This window comes from Dromaius novaehollandiae, chromosome 4 (genome assembly GCF_036370855.1).
Source record: "Dromaius novaehollandiae isolate bDroNov1 chromosome 4, bDroNov1.hap1, whole genome shotgun sequence".
NCBI classification, from domain to species: Eukaryota; Metazoa; Chordata; class Aves; order Casuariiformes; family Dromaiidae; genus Dromaius; species Dromaius novaehollandiae.
Genome location: NC_088101.1, coordinates 76,038,895 through 76,058,650, shown reverse-complemented (window position 1 = coordinate 76,058,650; position 19,756 = coordinate 76,038,895). Strand labels below are relative to the sequence as shown.

General features: G+C 40.0%; 1 protein-coding gene across 4 annotated transcripts in view; it reads left to right on the top strand.

Annotated features, from left to right (window-relative positions):
* Positions 1-19,756, top strand: part of AFAP1 (actin filament associated protein 1) — a 117,740-nt gene that overhangs the window by 39,091 nt on the left and 58,893 nt on the right. For all 4 annotated transcript variants that reach the window (XM_064511478.1, XM_064511476.1, XM_064511477.1 and 1 more), the window contains 2 exons: positions 13,109-13,237; positions 18,119-18,216. In XM_064511478.1, the coding sequence (XP_064367548.1) occupies positions 13,111-13,237; positions 18,119-18,216 (225 nt within the window). In that variant the 5' untranslated portion in view covers positions 13,109-13,110. The remainder of the gene's footprint in view (positions 1-13,108; positions 13,238-18,118; positions 18,217-19,756) is intronic.

The following is a 19,756-nucleotide window of genomic DNA, read 5'->3' as shown; positions in this document are numbered from 1 at the left end:
AGCTGATAATGCTTATGTTGTCCTCATTCTGTGGCCGCACGTTTTACAAGTGTTAAATTTGCAAATGTTAATTCAACTCAGGTGAGCTTGCCTTAAAAAATCCACTGAGAATCACGGGGAGCAAGAGTGCAGTGTCACAGTCCTCCTGGGCTGATTTGCACCCTGCATTTTGCTGTCTCTGTTTCTTTAGCCATAAATACCATGTAGAGTGCAGTGCTTCGAGTCTGGGAGAGTTAACTCGTTGGACATATGTCCTCAGAGTTTTGAAATACTGTTGTGCCACAGGAGAAAAATTCTTTTAGATGTCACCTACACATTGGAAGGGGCCAGCTTGAAGTAGGGAAGGAGCAGGCACAAGTGGTACGGCAGCTTCTGTGCTCGCTGCAGCAGAGCACTGTAGGTGCGGGGGTGAGGTCCCCGCTTCCCGACCGCTGACCTGTGCTGTCCAGCACGTTACTATGTCCTCTGCTCTTGGCAAGATGAATGGACATCCAACTGTTTGTGTACTTGGCTCCTGTTGCACGTAAGTGAAATTGCTCTGTTTTAAACATTAATAACTAAAACATGGATTTTTCTCAGAACCCGCCTTACTGTTCCGGTTAGTGAAACCCATCGGAAGAAGCAGGACTTTTTATCACGGGAAAAGTGTTTGCAAGGTCTGTCCTGAAGGTATAGATAATAAAACCAGCTGCAAGAGCAGACGCAGCACAACTGCCAGGCGCGGGCGAATGTGGGGATTACTGTTGAAGGGGCTGCTGAAAGCATGAGGGATTTCACGGGAGAGAGTGAGGTTGCTTGGCAGGGAAGAGGGAGCCTGCTCCAAACATATGGGGCAGCGTAACCAGAAGGGAATTGGATAACGTGCAGAAAACAGAAAGGGGCCAGGGAGAGTGAAAGCCATGGAGGTGAATTGTACCTAAGATCTTGTGGGTAAGTCTACCTGACAGATTCTGTATCGCAAAGAGGTGCGAGTGCAGTGAGCATGTTCGGGCAGAAGAGGAAAGAAATCAGCAGGAAAGAAGGGTGTTGGCAGCAATTTATTAGCATTTGTTAAACATATGGTTTCTGGTTTTGTGATAAATTCAAAGCACATCTATTAAAATTAGATCTCTGTAACATACAAGTATTTGACTATGTCTTCCATGAAGAAATAACTTCACTAATATCAGTGGTTCTGTCCATCTTATAAAGAGCCACAGTATACAGTCAGTTATTAAAGCAATATACCACTTTATGGTTTTAAAAGGAGGAATTCATGGTTTGCATTTTATGCCACAAACTGCTAATGTCTTTTGAAATCTAATGTTCTGGTGCATTGTTTTCTGTCTGATCAGTGCAGGAGACAAACACGGTGCATCAGTTATTGAAAGCATACAGATTTACAATTAATTTATTACATATAGTTTGTTGGATGGCTGTTGATGTCAGGGTAGTGTGGTACCAGCTTCTTAGATCTGAGTTGCGGGGTCTAAATCTGTTCATGAGAATTGTTCCTGCACACTGAGGAAGTTCTGCAAAGTGATGCAAGTTGTGCGTGTACGCGTGCTGGAGAAAAAACTGGCAAGGCGTAATGTGGGAGGAGAGCTGCTCCCTGTCATCTCTTCATGGGTTGATTTAGGGGGTCGATTCATTGATGGGTTGATTTGCTTAGCAGATAGGTCTGCCACCAACCCCACCTGTGCATCATCAAGCAGTGAGTCTTCCCTTTCACTGTCTGCCTGGTGCCTCTGATCCTGCTTTCTGTCTCTCACTGCAGATCAGTGTTGTTTTTTTTACCAAAAAGGTGCTCCATGAGTATCAGATAATTTGAATTCAAGGTGCTATATATTGAATCCATCTGGAAACTTCAGTGGGTGCAGAGTTCTCATTAAATGAGCCAAGCATTTTAGACCTGACTTCTCAGAGGTGGGCAGTGACTAGGTCTTCAGCATTCCCTATGCACACCAATCAAAATCTCGTGACCTATTTTACCAAAGAGCAGAGCACTCTTGAATCAGTTGATATCCAGTAGAGCTGTGCTTGGATGAGTAAAGCTCTGCATCATCCCAAGTACTTTGAAAAATATGTTAGTTCAAACTGAGGATCCTGGATCAGCAGCTCTTTCTATCTCTAGTCTTCCTTTATGTTAGTTCGTTATCTAGAATGAGGTGATCCTACCGGTGCGATGGTGCTTTGTAGCTAACTTGATTTGTGCATTATTTAGATACTTGAAGGGTGAAAGACATGGAAAAGCTCATGAGAAAACTAATACTACTTCAGTCCAAGCAGCGCTTAAGGAGTGTAAAGTCACGAAGGCCCAGAGCCACTGGATAAGGCTCTGCCTAAGGAGCATAAGGAGCAGAATGCACGAGATGAGAAATAACTGCTCGTCGGAGGAATGCTGTGTACGTCCACGATATTCACAGGGTTCAAACATTTCTAGCCATGAAGGCTTTATTGAAGCCGTGTGGAGAACCATTACGCTCAGCAGTACAGGTTCGGTTTGGAGTTCCTGCCACGTTTGGACGGTGTTTGTGAGGTGTGAGAGGAGATAGGAAATTGGAAATAGAAAAAGCTTATGGACTTTTGCTATGCCAGGTTTTTTGTTTTGCCTTTTCCTTGCGTTTAATTTGCCCGGCATTCTGGATACAAGCTATGGTTTAGGCTTTTCTGGAGTGCCGTGAATGGAGCCCACTGACAGAGTAAATCTTCAGCTCCCGGGAAACCGCACACCTCTGTAGAGCACGCTCAGCAGGGCAGAGCACCATTAACACAGTGCACCGTTATTCAGAGCCCCTTCGCCCCAGAATTTTTTAAAAATTAAGATTTCCATTTTTATGTTAATGGCGCTTTACCTATGGGGCTTGAATTTCACAGCTACCTAAAGCTCTAAGACTTTTTTCTGTTGACTACAGTATAGCTCTCACATAATGAAATTCTCCAAAGTAAGAGTAAGGGTTATCTGTAAAGGAGACAGAAGTGTCTTGGGACATTGGTATAAGGTGGGAGACAATGTCTTCTCCAGAAGAAGAGATACCTCAACTCTTACCATTCAAGCCTCTGTTAGTGTAACGTGTGTTTCTTTGATCTTATTTTCTTAACATAAATCAGTAACACTGTGTACATCTATTTACAGGATTTTTTAAAAGCCTGACAGAAAAAGCAGAATATGCTTCTCTCCTTGAGAAGATAAGACAATAAGCAATACATGGTGGAAGTTACTCATTGCATTATAGACACTGCAGTGAGAAATGTGGTATGAAGTAGAGTACAAAAATTGATTTTTTTTCCATCTTCACATACAAATGTGAGGACCTCTGGATCTGTTCTGATAAAATGCAATATTATCTTACACTGCCTTTAAATTAGCTGAAACTGGAAGCTTATAATGCCATATTTACAGAGCGCAAACGTTTCTTGGATCGTGCAGCAGGTATGGCTGAAACGATCATATGTTGAACAATTGAAAATGGAGCAATTTTTAACTTTGGTACTTGTCATGTATAATAAAAACTGTATTGCTGCATACAAAAATACCGAATACTACTGTGCAGTTCCCACCATTGCCGTATTTATATTTCTTTGTCATCATTTTACTATTTAGTTTTTCAGTTCCGTTGAGTGAATTAATTTACTGTCTCATATTTCTGCTGGATATGTAATTAGTTCCTAGCTTTGAAAGAAATCCTAACCTAAGAGCGTATCTGTGTGTAGCTGAGGACCTGAGTGAAAGTGAGCTCCAAGGTGTATTGTAGGGCTTTGCTTTGTTTTTAGTGATGCAGGTTATCTGTTCCTATGCTTTCAGTCTTAACCGAGTCCCATCTGCTCCTGGGACCTTGGGTCTGGGGCAGACTTCCCCTCCTCTCGCAGATTATCTGTCTCTTTTTTGCATCATAAGAAGACTGCTTTTTTTTTTTTTTTTGGTGGAATCTGAGCCTATTTATGAATACTGTAGTGGCTGCTTATCTTTTGTGGTTTGGAGTAATGGAGGAGTTGAGCGAATGCAGGAGCCAGGAAGCAAGACCTGGAATGTCTTGTCTGGACAAGATGATGTCAGCTGATACATTTGGAGATGGTTAAATGCAAAAAATTTTCATTTTCTGCCCTAGTAGGGTAATGGGAGTCTGAAAAGGAAACCAAAACTGAATGCCCATAGTGAGTGCAGACTGCGAGGGTTAGACCCTCTCCCACGCAGCAGGGCCTGCAGATGGAGTAAAATCCATGTTCTTTGGCTTTACAAGGTAGGTTATATTTATTTTGGGAACAAAACCTCATATGGAAAATATACTTTCAGAGAAAACCTTCCGCAACTCAGTAGTAGTCCACTTTAAGTCTCTGTAGCCAGTTATTGCCGTTTTTCTTTCTTTGACTAAATATATTGTTTTAATGAGTTCAATGTAGATAATTAATGCTTAAATAAAAAAAAATGCCCATAAATACTTTTTTTTTAATGAGTCTGTGAACTTGCTTAAAATCAGGCATTCCTCTCCTAAATCTGTGGCAGTGCTTAAAAACTGCTCTGTACTTCAAAAAATAAACTCTTTATTCATCTGCCTCATGCTAATGGATTACACTCCACATTGCTGTCACTCATTGTATGGCTGTAGCTGATTGAGTAGGATTTTTGGCAGCTTGTTTCCTGTCCAAACATTTCTTAATGCTTTTCCACCTCTTGTTTTATCACCCAAGTACTGCAATAGCAGCATTTGGAGCTCTGATAGCTTTTTCGGAAAGCTGGTTTTGTAAAGCCAATTCCTTGAAAACTGGAGCAGAAGGAAAAAAAAAGAGGAATACATGTGGGTTGTGGCTTAAATGATCCCTTGACACTCATTGAGGTTGATCGTACATATGTATGAGACAGGAGGAGTTTTTAATAGCTGTGTTTTGCCTTTGTTGCCCCAAGCTGTATGGAAAGAGAGTTTGTGACAGTCTGGAGAGCTCCAGATTTTAAACAAAAGATCATTGTTTTATTTTTAGAGAGGCTCAGATATAATTATTTTTACGTTAAAGCACCCTGATGACAAACCGTCTATATGTTTTACTTGATCCTTGCTAACTCTTCATCTTTAGGGCTTCATCTGCTACGTAGGGCTCACCTCTTTTTCATGCACTTTTCCCATTCTTTCCAATAAAACCATGCGCCCCCAAAGATGATCACCTCTACTTTACAGAGCAGGTTTTTAGTGTACTTAACTGATAGAGTAAGTTGGTCATTGCCTTTTCATATAACCTATGAATGCATCATATTTCATACACTGCAATCAGTAGGGCAGCAAAGAGGGAAAGTGCAACTGTGAGAGATCTTTTCTGGTGATAAGTCTCCAGGAAGACCAAGCATCATAGTGTTTGTCCTATGGTTTAAGAGCATGCCAGCTGAATTTAGTTGGTTACTTTTTCTCTTTGATAGTAATGCAATGAAAAAGTTGGATCCTTTAAAACTTTCTTTCTTATCAGCTCTCTCTACAGATTTTGCAGTCACTCAAATTTTATAGTGACTACAGAGTATAGGGAACCAGAATTCACTTTTCACAACATCTGTATTCATTGTCTATAATCTATGGCTCTGCTGTCTGTCTGTAATTATCATTTTTTTTATAGGAAGAATAGTCTTGTGGATAGGAGAGAAGAACAGGCCTCAAATATTAAGATCTATTTTCTATGTCATCCAGGCTTCTTCTGTGATCTTGGCTAATGTCATGTAATCATGTAACCTCTGTTTTTCATCTGTAAAGTAATGGAAATTATTCTTACTTTCCTAACATTATTTAGAGAATCGCAGAATAATTTAGGCTGGAATGGACATGTGGAGGTCATCTGGTCCAGTGGCTTGCTCAGATAGGGGCTAACTTTGAAGTCAGGTCAGGTTGTTCAGGATTTTGTCCAGCTGAATTTTGAATTTCTCAAAGGATGGAAATTATTCTCCTGGACAGCTGGTTCATCTTACCACTCTTATGGTGAGGAATTTTTTCTTTGTATCTAATTAGAATTTCTCTTCCTGCAGCTGCTGTCCATCATCTCTTGTGCTTTCTTTGGGCGTCTCTGAGAAGAATATGGCTGTGCTTTCTTTATCATCCTCCTTTTGGTCGTGGAAGACTGCAATTAGATTCTCTCTTAGCCTTCTTTTCTCCAGGCTAAACAAACCCAGCTCCTTCAGTCCCTCCTCATTTTTGCGCTCCAGCCCCCCAGTGATCTCAGTGGCCATCCACTCAACTTGCCCAATGTCTTTCTGGCAGTGGGGAGGCCAGAAATGGATCTACTCCAGATGTGGTCTCACTAGTGCTGAGTAGAGGAAAATAATCACTTCCCTCCATCTGCTGGCTATCTTCTTGCTAATGCAGCCCAGTGTGTGGTTCATGGCTTCATGGGAAAACTGCTGACCTGTGCTCAGCTTGTCCACCAGAAGCCCCAGATCCATTTCCACAGAGCTGCTCTCTAGGCAGTAAGCCTCCTGCTAGTACTGTTGCTTGGGGTTATTCCATCCCCAGTGTTAAATTAGAAGAGATTTCTGATATTTTTTCAAGCTGTTGAGATCCCTGTGTATTGCAGCCCTACCTTGGCATGTATCAACTCTTCTCCCAGTCTGGGGTTGTCCATGACCTTGATGAGGATGCCTGCAGGCCATCATCCAGGTCACTAATGAAAATACTAAATTCACCTACATTATGTATCCAAATGTGTGAAGACATCTCTGTAGATAAGTCAAAGAGCGTTTTAAAGGTTTCTTTAAATGATCATTTGAAGAAGGGAAAGCAAATAACGTCACTGTGATTTCAAACAGCATGCCTTTTTGTTTGTTGGTGGGTATCATGTCATTGCTGGTGGCATACTACAGAAAGCAAAAATTCTTCGTAGCGCCAAATGCACTATTGCTACCTGCTTCCAGATTTTGTTTATTTCTGTGTGAAATTCTTTTCCCCAAAAATCAAAATGTAGTCATGAGAGGAACTTTTTCGTTAACTTCTAGATTTTTGTAACTGCGTTGTAAGATTGAGTGGGAGTAAGTCACAGTGCTTTTGTACATTTCTTGATAGTTCAAAGATTTTTGTCTAACAAAGGGTTGATAGGAATATCTTTATAAAATACAGACATGCTTTCTCCAGAGATATTCTGCTTTGGGCTTTTTAAATAAAATATTCAAATGAAAGAATCCAAAGCTAAAGGCCTGTAACGGTTAAGATGGTGAAGCTCTTTCAACAGAAATGGGTATAAACACCAACTTCGGACACTGTTTTTGATTCAAAACTGGATTATATGTCTGGTTTCTCCATTGTGACTTGGAGACACAAATGCCAGTGAGGTTTATTTTGCAGGGGAGGAGGTGTCTGTATACTTCAGGGACCTTTTAGATGTTGGATCTTAGTTGGTTTTAATCAGATTTTTCATTATCAGAAAGGCATGGAACAACTTTTAATCAGTCAGCCAGCCATCTTCAGCTCTTACCTTGTTCCAAAGAACAAGTTGTCCCAAAGTACCTTGGTGCTAACACAATATGAAGGCTTAATTTTTAAGAGCTGAGAACATAAATGCATTGAAATTGTCCTATATGGTGTAAGAGTTCCAGAACATTTTTCTTTATGTAATACAAAACTTCACTATGAGCATTTTTCTGTGAGTAAATGCTATTGTAGGATTAGGTATGCATTTAATTTAATATACCTTTGCAAAAATGACCATTTAAGCAAGGTTAGTTAAGGCTGAGATAGCCGCTTTGAAAAACCTCTTAGTGATTCCCAAACACTCGTGTGTGTGTGTGTGTGTGCGCGCACGCATGCACGTGTGCATGTGCTTCTGTCTGCGGTTCTATATGAACGCAAGCACGTTCATTCTCAATACATTATTTTTATATGTAGCTTGAAGGCTGGCCTTGATATGATACATAAATCTAATCGAATTGGTTTCAAGAAGTTAAATGAGGTGGGGGAGTTTTTCTCTCTCTAATCAAACTAGAGCTCAAACTGGCAACATAGATTTTTTGCTTTCCTGGAAGATGTGCTTTAAGAAGATACAAGTCTCTAGACTAATAAGGGAGTAGCTAGATGAAATTCTTTGGCCTGTGTTTTATGGAAGGTCAGATTAGATGATCTCTTTTAGATGATCTCATCTAGATGGTTTGTTCTGGCCTTATACATCTGTAAATCACGAACTAAAACTGAGAGTGGAAAATTTAAGCCCAGAGAAATTTGATTCAACAATGTGCAGGCAACTCATCAAGAGGATATTTTAATAATTTGAAGCTCAGTTTTAATTCATATTTCTATTGTAGATTTGTATACTTGTAGGTTTGTATACATGCATTTAGAATAGGAATGGAAGCATGGAAGTGCACTTACCTTGTGAGGGGTTGCATTGTATGGTATAAGACAAAAAATAAAAAAATGCTTCATGCCATCCTTTTTGGATTTGTCTTTCTTTCAGTTTAAACGGTCTTTAGAAGATTATTTGATATTAGTTAAGGAAAACTTTCAGGTCATATTTGTGGTGTGGCAGGGTTAAGGGATACTGTAATTCCTGTGAGTGAACGAAAAACAATCTGAACCTTCTTTTCATGACTTCATACTTGTATTTTTGCTTCTGGTTCAAGCAAACTGGAAATCATGTGTGTGATATGGCACTACTCCTAAGAATTTTTAAATCAATTTGAAATACAAACTTTATATTCTTAAAAAGTGGTTATAGACTAGTACCCATAAATGTAGATTTGGAATAAGTGCATCATTATGCTGTTCCAGTTCCAGTTGGTTTTAGTTTTGGTTTGGAACAAACACTACAATGTGATGTAATTGTCTTTCTCTGATTATTTTACCTTGGTGTATTCTCCTGCTGGCTTGTGCGTATAGGTTTTATGTGCTGTCATTCGAAAAACTTTAAAACTCTGGAGAGTCAAAGCTGGAAACCCTTCTGGATGTATCGTTGCTTTTTATTGGTGCATGGCAATCGCAGCAGCACATTAGGGACCTATAATTCCTATTGAGTAGAGAGTGGACTTCTCATCATTTAATAAGGAATGTGATTTTGCTCCTCCATCTAGCTAAAATCTGCTTACTGTCGTGATTACCATCCCTGGGCTCCACCCTGCCTTTCACCACCTGCCACTTACAAGTAATTCCTTTGGCAATAAGCACGCAGCCAAAACTGTCAAATAAATTGGCCCCTTTTTGAGAGCCTTCTGATTATTATTCTTATTTTGTGGTGATGTCAGATTTCCAAGGGTCATCTCTCACTAGAGGAGTATGTTTTTCTTTGGGACTTGCATCACCCTCTCATTTTTGGTCTCCATTTCAGAAGTAATGATTGCTTACTGAAAATATGTATTATGTGGATTTTCTATTATTCAGTTCCATTACTTTCTGTGAGCACATTGTTACATTTCTAGGGAGGACGGGAAAAGGTTCTTTAATCCAGAAAATAAGCCAAGGATTGAAAACTGAGCAAATTGAGTTTTTCTTCATTACATGTAAGTTTGTTTGTTGCTCTCTTAAAGAAAAGAGTTCACAGTTCTTTATTTTAATTACTTCCAAGACATTTTGTGGCAGTATTTTCTATTCTGCGCTTAAGCAGCAAAATTGTTAAAAAGGAAGTAAATGCATTTTTAAAATACATGGAAAGAGTGTTTCTTATTAGCCGCGAACAATATTTCCCTTTCTTCTGTTTGAATGTTTGACATCATTACATATATATCTGAAGTGAAATTCAGAACTTCCGTCCTTACACTTTGATGTTTGTGATGCTGTTAATTCCTGCAAAAGAAAATACAACCCCAATGTAATCCTGGTAGGAAGAGAAGAAACGTCAAAACATTCATGTTTAGCAATTTATAACAGCTGCTAACATTTTTATTCTCTTTTCATATTAAAATCTTAAAATAGCTTTTACTATTGCTTCGTTAAGTTCAGCGTAGTATACCTGTAAGTGTATAAAGGCAGGAAGAACAAATCCTCTCACAGTCTGTATTCCTTTATGATACATTATTTGATATATTTGAACCATATTGCTGGACATCAGACCAAATATAAATGCGGTTATGCTGAATGTGTTATCTAAGGCAGTGGTTTCTAGAATTTTTTAGGCATTACATCACTGTTACCATCTTCTGCTTGCCCTCCTCTTTCAGTCCTAACCAAGGTCTTTTGCTAGCTCCTCTGCTGGGTGCAGTTAAAAAGCATCCAGTAACTTAGGTAGCTCGGCCGTTGCAGGTCCATGAACTGTGGTCACCGGTGACTGCAAGGCAGATTTACTCCGAAGAAGTGAGGAGGAGAGCTCCATGGGTTTGTGCTGCAGGAGAGAGCTGGACCAATGCCAGCTCCCAATAGTCTCTCCAGCAGTGGTTTCCCATTTCCTCTTATTTTCTGTTGCTTCCCTGGTTTCTTTGCCTCATAACTCCCTCATGGCTGGTTTTCATTTGTCATTTTACTGTCTATCTATATTAGATTATAAGCTGCTGAGTGCAAGGATCTTACCCTTTTTCATAGCTGAAAAATGCTAGGCACAGTATACACATCAACGGTATCTTTTGCTTTCATTCTTTTTTCTCTTCTGCTGCGGAAATTCAGGTTCTAGGGAAGGAAAAAGGAGTAGCATTGCATATTACATTAATTGGTGAAGAGGACCAGGGAGGGCTCCCTTTCGGCTTTTTTATGGTCTCTCGCTTCAGAGAATCCAGAAAACATGCCACTTCACAGAAATGTTAGTGCGGTAATATATGCAAATTGAAATTATGCACATTTTATATGTTGATGTCACTTTTGAGTGCATATGTGCCAATATGTCCTGGCAGTAATTGATACGGCTGTTGAAGTACTTGAAAAAGACGTTTCTAGCACTGTGTACTGATTAGATTTCACTATGACTGCCTACATTCTACAGTAATGATTGGTTTTGAAATGTTTGTAATATAATAAGATGCATATATTCTGTAATTTCTTAAAATAAAGTTCATAACTACAATAGTAAAAAAACTTATATTTAAAGCAGACCTAAAAGCAACAGACCACTGTAATCAGAATTTGTGTATTATATACACTTAATAGAATCTAAATCTTACTTCTAAAATGTATCATTTAAAAAATAACCCATGGTTGATAATTTAGGGATTATTTTGTTAGTTTTCAGGTTGTAGGTGCTCTTTTTTTTTCTTAAGTCTTGTATCTTATGGTCACTTACCATTTTGCAAATCAGGCTTAAATCATCACTCTGAATCTATACCTTTTTTCTTCACAAAGTTGTATGTTCCTTCAGAATATGAACCACGCTGAAAGCAATATGGTTGTCCTGAAATACTTTTGGATTTCTGACAGACCAAATGATCTGTAGCTATTTGCAGTTTTTCATGGACTACATTGTGAAGTGATGTAGGCAGATTTACTGTCATCTTGCATCCCCTCCTTCTGCCTATGTATAAATGGCTTTGTAAAAATCTTGGAGGAACATATTTCTTGAAAATGTGGATAGTTTATATAATGGCAGTAACACTGCTCAGTTAAATAAAAGAACATATTCACCAAGGGAAAAGCTTGTATAGGATGGATATATATAGTGTCTTTGAGAAAAGATTTGCCCATGGGTACTTCTTAGGATTGATTTCTTTATAAAGACTTTATCATGCCTTAGTAGGGCAAACTGCCATGTTTTCCTTTGCCTGCTAGGAGTAGGTCAGTTTTGCCAGAGTAGCTGGAGCGTACTTGTAGGTACAGTCTGCAAATAAATGGTGAATCTGCAACCATTGGAGGCGAGAAAAGGCCACCAGCCACTTGCAGGAGTGTAGCTGGCATCTGCAGGTTGCCCAGCACGATACTGATTTCCAGTGTCAGATAAAACAAACACATCCAGATCAAAAACCGTTTAAATATCCAGGCATGTTCTCACAAATGGAGAAAGGATTCCAGTTTCAGTTGGGTGAACAACCATAACACAAACGGTTTGGGGAGGAGCGAAGAGCTGGTAAGGGAGTGAGCAGCAAAGAAGGTACTTTTTAGAGATCTTAAGACTTACCAGAGGTCAGCCTGTTAGACCTTGAAAAGACTATTAAAAATATATATATATAAATAAATAGAGAAAACTTAAGTAGAGGCCTTTTGGAATGAGGATAGAATTGAGATTAATCTTAGGTGTGGCCCTGAAATGCAATGAATGTTTCTTCTCATCTTTTGATGGAGATATTGTCATCAGATACAGGAAAGTATGAAAGCATAAACTATTCCATGCAAGATGAAAGCTAAACTAAAAACAGAGAGCCCGTGTGAGTGAAGGGACAAGAGAATCTCAGAATCATGAGTGAACTGAAGCACGGAAATGACGTTCAATATTACGGGTATCTCATAAATCTGCTGAGTAGATATCATAAGATTAGGCTGGAACAAATGTGTTTATCTGTATGGGCTGAGCCACTGCAGTTATCGAGAGAATGTCAGTCTTCAGAGCTAATTTGAGAAGAAAAGAAGTGGAAATGTGCTTACGAAAATTTTTGATGACATAAAGTTGTGAAGCACTGTGAATTCAGAGAAGGAATGTGATTTTTATAGAAAGAATTGGAAAGCCTTGACATCTGGAATAGTAGAAATACAGTGAAATAAGAAGCGCAAGTGGGGATTAATAAGAAATTACGCTGCTAAGTTGGGAGCTTGTCTTTGGAAATTATAACAAATAGGAATCACAGTAGAAAAGGAACACCTGCTCTTTTTACCACTGGAAACAGAAGAAATAAAAGGAGGGGGAGCAATTTCCCTAAGGATTTTTGAAAATAGAAGTGCATTTAGAAATTTCTGTCAAACTATAATTTTGTTTTGCTGTTAAGAATTGCTTGTTAAAGGGAGAGGAATCGGAGTGGCACTGCTAGAAAAGTATGCCAGCACTTACTTTTATCTAGCACTGACTCAGTGACTTGCTATGTGAAAAGTACTGTGTCTTTTCTGCATTGATTTTGTGGTGGCTGCTACAAATGCAAACAGTGCTCAGCAATGTGCTAGTTTCTTGGTTTGACAAATGAATGCAGTGTGTTTGCAGCAGGGAGGAACGTACATTTTTGAGAAATGATAAAGAATAACTTGAATGTGAATAAGTGAGAATTAACTCTGTCTTTGTTTCAGTGGGAATTTGCATGTTTAGAAAACGTCTTTTTCCAATTGTTTTTCAGCCATGGAAGAGTTAATAGTTGAGCTGCGTCTGTTTCTTGAACTTCTGGACCATGAATATCTAACTTCTACTGTCAGGGAGAAGAAGGCGGTAATAACTAACATCCTCCTGAGGATACAGGCATCAAAAGGTCAGTGTCAAGGCTGTGTTTTCTTGCTTGCAGAATGCACAGAATAAGTCCATGCTTAATGAAATACCTTTAAGGGGTATAGGCAAACCCTAAATTGAAGCAACACAGCAAGACAGAGTGAAGCCTAAGTGTAACTTTTCTGAGTGCTTTCCACAGTGCTCAGCAATAAAATATAGCAAAAGACTTACTGGAAGTAATAACTTACTGCACATGGGTGAACCTAACCACAAAATAATGCACTAAATAGAATGTTTTCACTTTGTTGATACAGCAGTTACTTCATTTTATTTGTGGCAGCAATTCTCTTGATTAGTTTTGAAGGAAAAGCAATACTCCATCCGGGAGTGCTGGCATCTTTTCTAGCAGCATGGAGCCTGCATGCTGCATGTCTATCATATGACCTAAATTCATCAAAAGGTTTAATTTAGATGCAGACTCGGGTGCATGGCTGACACAGGAGTGCCCAGCCAGAGCCAGGAAAGGACGGTCAGCGTGTTCGGTTTTCCTTTCGTAATTAGAGTAATGCTCACTTTCCCCTTCTCTTCCTATCTAAAACTGTTTTAATTGCACGGTCACTTTGTGTCCATCAAGACTATGTAACCGGATGCAATATAAATCGCTTGACCATATACAGTGATCTTCTACAGAGCTTTTGCAAAGAATATTCCTCACTACTTTTCCCAATAGTAGTCTTCTATTTCCATACAGCACCTTTCTGTATAAGGAAGCATCTGGGCTATAAGATGTGTCATTTGACAGACATACTGTCAGTGTAAACCCTCAGTGTTTAGACTCTGAAAAATAATAGAAAAATGTCACAATGTGAGCAGCTGAATTTCGCATGACTTGTTTCTTCCCCAGTGCTGAAAATAATATGGTCCTCTCCCTCCAGTAAGGAAACCTTATTTGCCACAGGACTCAGGTCCAGGGAGCTCAGCTTGAAAATGATGATCATCCTGCTCTCGGTTTTGACTTTCCTGAAGATCCATCACTATTTTTACTTTAGTAGTGAGAGAAATAGGCAGGTAACAATTTCATGTGTTGTGGAAGGAGGCTTCATGCTCCAAAAGGTAATCAAACTATACTGAACTCCTCAAAACAAAAATCTGTAACGGAATATTTGCAATTTGGTATGTTTAGAAACAGCTGTATTTTACAGAAGCTCAAAATAACTTTATACAATGTGGATCTTAAACTGTACGTTGTTCTTTTAATCTTTTCAACTAGGTTTATTGTAAAGACATTTGACTTCCTTAAGAAATCAGACAGCATTCTCTTGCCAGCTTTGCAAACATAGGAAAAGGTTGTCATATCCTTTTTTCTGGATTGTGGTTAAGTGTTTCAGGACAGAAAAGCTACAGCTGTACTAGTAAATCAAACAGTGCTGGGTATGTCTCTGGGCCCTGGAACTCAGCCATTTGCACTGCTGAAGTTTTGGGGTGGTCCTTGGCATGGTTTTGGCCTGAGCCGACTCATCTCTTCCATCAGTTCTTAGGCACGATTTGGGAGTTAGCATGGGCAAAGAGCTGTTCCCAATGGATATTTCAAATATCTGGTTTTTTTTTAGGGGCAAGAGATTTTAACAAAATTGATATGGATTTCTCAGGCATGGGAACCTTCCCACTATAGATGTGGCCAACGATCAAAGGCCTCAAGGAAAAAAGCTTTCCACCTTTCAGCACCTGCCTTTTAGCTTTTGGTGCCTACTACAAAATCCGTAACTTCCTATTACAAGATTAACAAGATCCGTACAAAATCCACGTATTATGTTCCTGGGTTTGGTTCAGTGCAGTTGATTATGGAAGACTGTACCCACTTCTGGCTCCTGTGTTCAGGGAGATCAAGTTTAGATATCTCAAAGAAAAGTCAAAATAACAACTACAGGATCCAGTAATATCCCTTTGTATTACCCTAAAAGAGGGATCATAGTTAATCTCAATATAGGAAAGGAACGACTGAGAATGAGTTCTTAAACTTACACAACAAAATATAACAGTATCCAATGGCTGAATGTTTATTTGAAAGTGGAAATTATCACATGTTTTAAGCATTGAAAGTATTAACTAATGGAAGAACTTACTAAAGTCTGCATGCCATTGCTGGCATTTTATCAAGATGGAATACTTTGCTAAAAGATATGCTCTAGTTCAAACACATTAATTCAAGGAAGTCTTATAGTTGAGTTAAGCAAGAGGTCATTAAAGGTGGTAGTAGACATCTCTTTGGACTATACTTTATGGTGATCTACAAACTCCAGTTCAAGAACTGTAGTTTAAATATTTAGAGTCCAAGCCAGCACAGTCTCTAAAAAAACCACTGCTGTCCTCTCCCTGGGCTACTCATTCCTGCTCATGTTCTGCATCCTGCTTTCTGCTAGCACAAGCGTTATTTGCTTTCTTGCTGGGTTAGTCCTAACCTGTATTAGCTTCCTGCTCTGGTTCAACGCAAGGCCACACACGTACTTTTGCTGGCCCGAAGGAGAGGTTGGTGCTGGGACGGGAACAGGGCAGGGAAGAGTGGAGCGGCTTGCGCGGGAGCTGTGCCTTCTCACGGCAGCTGGAAGTGCATGTGAAACTACAGAGGGAGTCATGTACTTTCACGGAGATGACCCTGCTGCTTTTTTGATCTGCTATAACATTCAGTACTCCCAACCCTTTGAAACTATTCAGCTCCTCATTAAAATTAAAAGCAATAAAAAAATGCATAAACTTAGAATATGCTGTAACTAAGTTGAGCTGTCAATCTGAATCTGTTTTTTAAAATGTTATTTTACTCCACCCACGTAACATCCATGAGATGAACTTTGGGAATGCTGGCATAGTTTAACAGGCCTGAGGATTATGCTGAGTTCAGGCTCTTTATATGCATTTGTAAAAATCAACTGTGTGAATCCACCAGCATATTTCTATTGCTGAAGCAAACCATTCAAGAATAATGGGGAAAGGTAATGAAGGATCTGTGCAACTGGGAGCTGGCTGGATTCTTTATAACATCTGGAAGTGAACAATTATGTTTTGCTTTTTAAAGGTGTGGAAATTGTTATAATGGGCTGGTTGGATTTTGGTAAGACTTCAAACCATAACTTTTTTCTCTGTAAGTCCTTTGTTGGGGAATTCTTTAGAAATCGCTTGCATGTTTCGTTGTGCCTACCAAATGCGCACCATTTTCTTCATTTAATATCCATCAAACAGAGAGAACCGGGCCAGCCAGAGGTGTTCTTCAGGTTGTAGTTGGCTGGTCTCAACCTGCCCCACATCCAAAGCAGTAGTTACTCTGCTTAGCTGGCAAAACTATAAACTTTATTTTTCTTCATGAATCTTGGCATTCCCATTGGTTTTTGGGTCTGAACAAAACACTTGGCATTTCCTTCTGAAACTCAGACTTCTGAAAAACAAAGACACCAACAGTTTATTTTGGAGTAAGAACCTTTAGTGAATTCAGTCATTTAATATGACTGTCAGCGTTGCCTGTTTTCCTTAAAGGGACTGTAATGTCATAAACCTATAATGTTGACTTTGCTGTGTAATTTGGTAGAAGAAAATAAATATTAGAGCACTTTCTTGCTTAAACACACATCATTGTTTCAAACTTTGGGGAAAACCTGCTTTTACAGACTCAATAGCATTCACTTTGAATACTTTTTTTTCCAGTAAAAAGACCCCTCACATTTAACTTTTGGTTGTTACAGAAAGCATAGGAGACTGGGATATGGATAGCAGTCATAGTACAAATTCGTCCTACACAGAGAGGAACAAGTGAAAGTTATATCTTAAAAAAAATTGGAATGATTCCCGAGAATAATCCCCCTCTCAATTTGTAGGAAGAAAGAAGTATCTGTGGGCCTTAGAGACAGTTTATTTTATCAGCGTTGTTTTTCAATCCATGACTTCACAGCCAGTGGGACTGGGTTATTAGCACAAGAAACATTTCATCATTGATTACATTTTTGAGAATTATATGATCTTGACCAAAAGACATCCATTTGACTATGTAAGTACATATTTTAAAAACTAAACTAAACCCTAGGAGCTGAATTCAGTCTTGGGGTAAGCAGGGTGCATCCCATTGACTGATTTTTTGCCAAAACATTGAGGAGATGCACCCTAATCTCTCTTTTGATATTTAGAAAAATAAACAGTACCATGTTCTCGTGAAGTGAGTATCGTCTTCCCCGGGGAGCGATGTGGGATAGCACTAGGAAGGAGCCTCAAAGCGGCTTTTGCATTTAGCTTCTTCTCCCTTCTCCAACTCGCTTGGGAAACCACAGTGCTTGTTTCAGACATGAGAGGAAGAAGGCGATGTTAGCCAGCGTCACCTCGGCGGCAGCGTGGTCCGGATTGGGGGCACTGGGCAGCACCTTGAGCCCCGCAGCCACGCGGCTGTCCCCCCTCTCCTCCGGCACCAGGCCCAGGCCACGCAGTGTCCACCAGCGGCCGGTGTTTCATTTGCTGTGCGGTGCCGTTGAGATGGTCTCAAGTTAGGGATCTTGCTCTCATAAATGTTTTTATCTATCCGTGCAATAAAGCCTTCAGCTCCGTGGATCTTTCAGTGCAGATTAGTAGCCAGTTTGGAATGATTTCCTGTAAATTTTTTCTCTGTCTGGTATTTGTTGATCTAAGCAGCTTTTAGCCTGTATTTTAAGTGTGTGTTTGTTCTGCTTGATTAAATTCCTAATTCCCAACATTCCTCCTGGGGGTTCCTGTTTTTCCGAAGCAGCAGGACTCTGGAGGTAACCTGGGAGCTGGGGGTGACGCTCGGGAAGGGTGGTGTGCCAGAGCGCAGTGTGCGACAGTCGGACACAGCGTACGTGTGGCGGAACAGCGCCCCACGTGCCTCCGTCAGCGTTTGAGGTGTTAAGTGGTGTGTGTCCCTCTCCCGCAGGTTTTGAGATAAAAGAACATGTCCAGAAACAGGAAGTCGCCAACAGTTTGCCTGCGCCGCCTCAGATGCCTCTACCAGAAATACCTCAGCAGTGGCTGGTGAGTGCTCATTTAAGTGTATGAAAAATACCATTATTTTTGTGATAGCCACGAACAGAATGGGTTTTGAGAAGAAGGAGTGGCAGGTCAGGGGAAATGGTTGTTGCTGTTGGCTCCGGGCGGGGGACGCATCTGCAGGGCCGTGTCCAGTTTTGTCGCACTCCCTGCCCAGTGCAAGAGGGTGGAGACAAACTGGAAGGCGTCTGGCAACGGGCCACCAAGGTGGTTAGCGCGCTGGGGCACGTCGTGCGTGAGCAGAGGCCGAAGGAGCCGCATTTGTTCTGCTCGGAGAAGAAGAGTATTCCTTATCGGGAACGTGGTTACGCGCTGGAGCAGGTTGGCTGCGAAGGCTGCGCAGTCGCCACCTTCGGAGGATGTCAGAAGTCGGCTGGCGAAGGGCCGAGCCACCTCCCCTGACTGCAGCAGTCGCCTGCTCCGGGCGGCTGGTCGGCCAGCCTGACCCCGAGGTCCTTCCCGGCTTGACCTGCCTTACGGTTCTTAGCTGCAACTTTCCCTGCAGCAAATCTTAGGAAAAGACTGCCTCTTGGTAATAGACTGCCCAGATGAAAGCCTAGAGGTCTGAAATGGAGGAAGAAGACTTTTTTTTATTTTTTACACGCTTTAGTGCCCTTCTGTGTTCACTGTGTGGGTAAGAAATTCCCTGCAGAACAAGTCGATGTTTAAGTTTTCAGAGATGTTTATAGAAGAGATATTAACTGAGATCTGCAGTTCAGTTGCTCCAGTTGGAAACAGCTGTCTTGTTGAAGAATAAGCTGTAAACGAGTTATAATTCTTTCCTTTTACTGCCTTTACAGTAGATTGGAAAAAAACATTTTCAGCATTTTTCGAGAGAAGCATAAGCAAATAACGGTTTAGCCTGTTTGAAGGTGAACAGTCTTAGCCCTAATATTGACATATTATCCATCCTTTTACTCATTTGTGGTAAATGTTGTATATAGTGACACAAATAATCCTGAGTCTCTACAGAGGAGATCTGTGTTTGTTGGCCTGAAGTGTGAAGTACAAATACAGTTTACAAGGCAGCAGTCTGTATTTTCGTGGTAGAGGGAGAACAACTGGATGACCAACATGCTTCTCCATTTTAATATGTTACTTTCTTATCTGATTTATGCCCTGTTTCAAGAGACAAGAATACTTATTTTACAAGACAGTAGCATCTTATGAACATACGAACTAATTTATCGGGTCAAACTCTTGGTCAGCCTTTTCTAATAAACTTTTTTTAACAGTGAATAGTACTACAAGCTGCAGAACAAAGTAAAAAAAAAAAAAAAAGAAAAGTAAATTACATAGAAAAGTTTAACCATAGTTTCTCCCTAAACATTGCCAGCTTTTGGTTTATGACCCAGAACAAGATTTCTTTTTATTTTAATTCTATATAATGTCATCAGTTATTCTCAAATCGTTACAGAAATGGAATGTTTACGCTAGAAACATCCATATCCAGAGTCAATATATATACAATAGCAAAATTCAGTTAAAATGCATGCTATAAAATAATTATGCAATAGATTTGAGT